Source organism: Raphanus sativus, chromosome 3 (genome assembly GCF_000801105.2).
Source record: "Raphanus sativus cultivar WK10039 chromosome 3, ASM80110v3, whole genome shotgun sequence".
NCBI classification, from domain to species: Eukaryota; Viridiplantae; Streptophyta; class Magnoliopsida; order Brassicales; family Brassicaceae; genus Raphanus; species Raphanus sativus.
Genome location: NC_079513.1, coordinates 1,021,261 through 1,025,860, shown reverse-complemented (window position 1 = coordinate 1,025,860; position 4,600 = coordinate 1,021,261). Strand labels below are relative to the sequence as shown.

Below are 4,600 nucleotides of genomic sequence, written 5' to 3'. Positions count from 1 at the left end.
GTCGCTCCGAGGTGGTCGCTCCGGTCGGTTTTGTCCAAAGATCAACTCTTATTCTTCTTTTGAGCTCCAAATGCATCCAAATGTCTCCAATAACCTCATGAGGTGCTCCAATACCTGATAGAGACATATGTATGCATAATGCAACCTAAACATGTCTAAATCCTAATCTACATGATGTAAATGCTTATGAATGAATGGTTAAAACAATGCAAATATGCAAGACATCAACGTTGCTTTTGAGTTCAATAACTAAAAACATCGTAAATGAAAAATAGCAAAGACCATGACAACAATCATTTCATAACTTGCATATGATAGTATCTAACTGCAATCATTTTATAGAAAACTCTGAAATTGTGTTTATATTACCAAAATTAGTAACAAGATTACATTTTCCAGACCGACAAAACAAAAGATTACATTTCCAATCATCGAAAAGATACTCAGAAACACACAAAATCACACATTACACACCAATATTAAAGGTCATCAATACAAAACTAAAAGAAAAGTCATCGTCCTGATCTTAGTCAAAATATTATTTATATATATCCGAAAAAACTATTTTAAAACGAGTAAGGAAAAAAATCACGACCGTTAGATTTTCCTTATCATCATCTTAACCATTTTCTATAATCACTAGTAGAAGCAGGTGAGATCTCTCCACCACCACCAACAGACTCAGTATAGCAAGAAGAGTAGTTTGACTGTTGCTCCAATGCACCCAACTGTGAACCACCGATACTCTTAAGACTTGGACTCCTTAAACTCTGACTGCTACCATCACCACAATACCCTCCTCCAACCTCCACAGGTGGCTGTATTGGAACCGGATACGAGAGCCGTTTCCTAGCTGACCCGGCACGATCTTTCTCAGGTGTCAGAGGTCGTTGCCTAGGTGCACTCTGTGATCGGATTCTCGCCTTTGCTGATTCCGTGATGGCCATGTAGTTCGGCAATGTAGTGGTGGTACAAACGCTGTAGCCACTTCTTGCGGTGAAACTATAGTTAGACCTCAAGCTAGGTGTGTTTGATGTGTAACTGTAAGCTGACCGGTCATCTCTTTGGATCCGTGGACTAGCGGACCGGATTTGTACCGGTCTTGATTTAGCGGGAGACGGTGTAGCTGATGAGAAACTATGTTGTTGGTTGTGATGGTGGCTGGTTCTTGATGGTGTGTCAGGCCTTTGGCTACGGCTAGGACTTGCACCGGTTCTTGAATAAGCACGGGTTAAATACGGTTGAGCCGTATCGATTTCAACGGTTTTGTAAACCGGTGGTCTTTGATCCGTTGAAGCTCGTTTATCCCATGGTTTAGATGACATCCACCGGTCTAACCACTTTGGTTGCTCTTCTTCCTCTTCCTCTTCTCCTATAGATTGACTACCTCTGGTTCTCCTAATCTTTAAACCAAACAAAACCAGCAAAATTAGACACTTAACCGGATGAAAATACCGGTTTAAACCAAACCGTTTATTTATGTGTTTGTTTAAGTACCTGCTGAGAGAAGGCTTTTGATAAACTATTGTCTCGCCTTTCTTGCAACATTGCTTTGACTTCTTGAATCGTTTGTGGTCGCTCCTCCCAATCCTCAGCAATGCTACTTCCTTCTCTTGACTATATAACCAAAAAAAAAACATCATTAACTAACATGTCTGAAACAATGATGTCTGAAACTTGTATTAAATCTTACCATGGATCTTCTGTCTGAAAAGTCTTGAAGATAACGAGATTCGAGAACACTGTGAGTGTCACTGAAGGCAGACTTGCGAGTACCATCATGAGACAAGCGTTTACGTTGGTCGAGAACACGTGACTGGACTCGGACCAGAGCTTGCATACACCTCAACGTCATCTTAGCTTGTTTCCGAACGTTGTGACCTCTCACTAGTGCTTGTAGCTTCACTAATCCTTTCAATGCTCTTAACGCTCGTCTTGCCTGAGCATAATCTCAATTAACTGTTAATTACACATAATTAATTAATTAATAATAATAATTAATAGAAAACTTGCTCACCAGATAACCTCTGAAACAAGTTTGTACGATGATAGCTGCGTAGTTTTCTCTCGGTGAGTAAGTCAGCCTTCTGTGGTTTGGTAACTCCGCCGTCTCCGGAGGAGTTTCCCGTGAGACGGAGACGGTGGCGGGCGGTGGTTGTGCGGCGTTTCTCTGTTCTGAAACAGAGGATGAAGCGTTTGTGTTGATCGTCTCCGTTTCCATGTGTTTCGGAGCAGACCCGTCTTTTAAAATGTCGGTGGTCTTCGCCGGAGAGTTGTGATTCGTTGTTTTTCTGAATAACCACCGTCTCTTCTCTCTCTTCTGCAGACAAAAAAAGAGCATTTGAATTAAACTAAGAAACTTTTCAAGACTTGGAGAGAGTGAAGAGACGAGACTCAAAGATCTTGACATTTGGTAAGTAAACAAACCTTGTCATCGTCTTCCTCAGCTTCATTGCAGTGAGCATTGTTGTTGTTATGTTCTTTCTTGGTCGGAGATCGGAAAGCTCGTTTAACGGCGGTGAGCCAGGAAGAAGACGAAGAGCCGGTCTTTTTCCCCATGACGATATGAGATCAGAGTCAACAACACATTGCAAGAATCGTGGCGTTTTAGGACATTAAGAGGATGAGATGTGGTTTAGATTCTTGCGAAAATGAGGAAGAGAGTGGTGGGTGGATCTTGGGAAACAGAAATGTATCAATAAAATTTGGAAGGTTGCTTAAGGGAGAGTTCTGACTCTGACCACCCTCTTTAACTGCGACCATGACAGCGATGACTCTTCCTCTTCATTTATTACTCTCCACTTCATTTATTTATTTCTTTTTCACCAGACTATAATAACAAGTATCAATTATATCACATTATCATGTACATCTCTGCTTACATTTGTCATTCATCTGATACCACAGCTATTTCATTTCATCTTTCTTTTCAAAGAATTTTTTTTTTTTTTAAACTGAAGAATTCTTTTCAAAGAATTTGATTCAAAGAAAAAAACAGTGTCCATATGCTTTTGTAAATGATATATAATTCGATAGTATTAATAAACAGATTTGTATATACATCACGATATTATATTTAATCATTTTTGTTATATCTAAATTCGCGAATTCGTCGATACTAAATTCTTAGGATGTAAAACATTTCTATATATATGTCTTGCATTATGTAAAATCTTAAATTGTCATCGATAATAAAAATCCTTCCTTGTATGTGGATTTAGCTTAGCAGATATGATATCCCATTAATTTTTTTTTTGTATTGTTTACTTTATTTCGTTTTATCATATGTTTTTTTTGCAGTATATAGATGTTTGACAAGGATCAACAAAGAAACAAATGGCAGTTCCTTGTATTACGATTACGTCACCCAAGTTACACATTGCTCACTGACGCAACATCAGTGATAAAATCCTATCTACAAATGTTACTCTCTTTGATTTCCGTTTGAAATTGTGCACAAGAAGAAAATGGTAACTGAAGATTCATCTACGAGTAACTAACAATCTCATTACTAAATGGTTATGCAAAAGATAAAAGCACATTTTTAATGATAAAGTTACATCATAGTCAATTTTTGTGTAATCATAATTACATTTTAAGACAGTTTTTACTTCCAAAACAATTTCTCTTCTTCCAGCTAACATTTGCTAACTAACTCCACTTTCAAGACTAAACACTTATTAATTAAGTTATTCTAATTATCCATTTTTTAATTAAAGAAAATAAAAGAAAATAAATTATACTCCATCCGTTTTAATTTAATTATCATTGTAAAATAATTTTTTTTGTTTCAAAAGAAGTATCGTTTTAGAGTTAATGCAAAATTTATTACAATTATTCTTCAATTTATTTTTATTGGTTGAAATATAACTAGGTGTATAGATAGTAAATTGTTTTATTTTTAAAATTATGTAAAATTAAGTATTTTTTTAATTTATGTGTATAAAACTAAAACAACAAATAAAATAAAACATAAGGAGTATGATACCAAGACAATATGAGAATCGCCACAAAATTACAAATCAGTTTAGGAAAACACACCAAAAATACTATTAAAGGACTCTATGAAGTTTTAATCCAAGCTCTCTACGCGCACCGTCGTTCATCTAAAAAAATATTATGTTTTAAAAGCGGTAAGCGTTTTTTTGTAACATAGATAGCAAATAAATTATCTTAAAGATTTTATTATATCACAACTTGTAATGTTATAATTCACCATCTCTCAATGTTGTGCGTTACACGACAAATTTAAAGACGTCTCTCATGTTAGAATCGAGATAGTCAACCAATTCTGATATTGTTTATAATGTCCGACTGTCCATGACTAATAGGACACCCACACACGCTTTCTCGGCCCTTGAACCCATCTCGGCTCTGCAATCACCATAATGACTTTTCTCCATGCTTTGGCATGATTCGCATGATATCGCCAATCATTTTTTGATAGATCTCCTATCCTTTGATTACTCTATCTCAAACAAGTTTAACTCTGGAATTTTGTCTGGATGTATGCCAAAAAAACTAGGCACACTTTACTAACATAGATATCCAAATCAATTCTTTTAAAATGTTTTCATAAATCACAATTTGAGATGTTACA

General features: G+C 36.1%; 1 protein-coding gene across 1 annotated transcript; it reads right to left on the bottom strand.

Annotated features, from left to right (window-relative positions):
• Positions 1-334: 334 nt before the first annotated feature.
• Positions 335-2,782, bottom strand: LOC108845712 (protein IQ-DOMAIN 17). Its single transcript, XM_018618877.2, has 5 exons — positions 2,428-2,782; positions 2,018-2,320; positions 1,694-1,939; positions 1,498-1,617; positions 335-1,403 (listed from the first exon to the last, which is right to left on the bottom strand). Exons 1-5 carry the CDS (start codon positions 2,557-2,559, stop codon positions 615-617), a joined length of 1,590 nt encoding a protein of 529 aa, XP_018474379.1. The 5' UTR covers positions 2,560-2,782; the 3' UTR covers positions 335-614.
• Between the last annotated feature and the right edge of the window lie 1,818 nt (positions 2,783-4,600).

Bases quoted from the DNA above. Each gene is read 5' to 3' on its own strand.
- LOC108845712 (XM_018618877.2), bottom strand. From the start codon at position 2,559: ATGGGGAAAAAGACCGGCTCTTCGTCTTCTTCCTGGCTCACCGCCGTT. The intron at 2,321-2,427 runs GTTTGTTTACTT...TTTTGTCTGCAG, and splicing joins CTGAGGAAGACGATGACAAG to AAGAGAGAGAAGAGACGGTG. The intron at 1,618-1,693 runs GTAAGATTTAAT...TTGGTTATATAG, and splicing joins TTTCAGACAGAAGATCCATG to TCAAGAGAAGGAAGTAGCAT.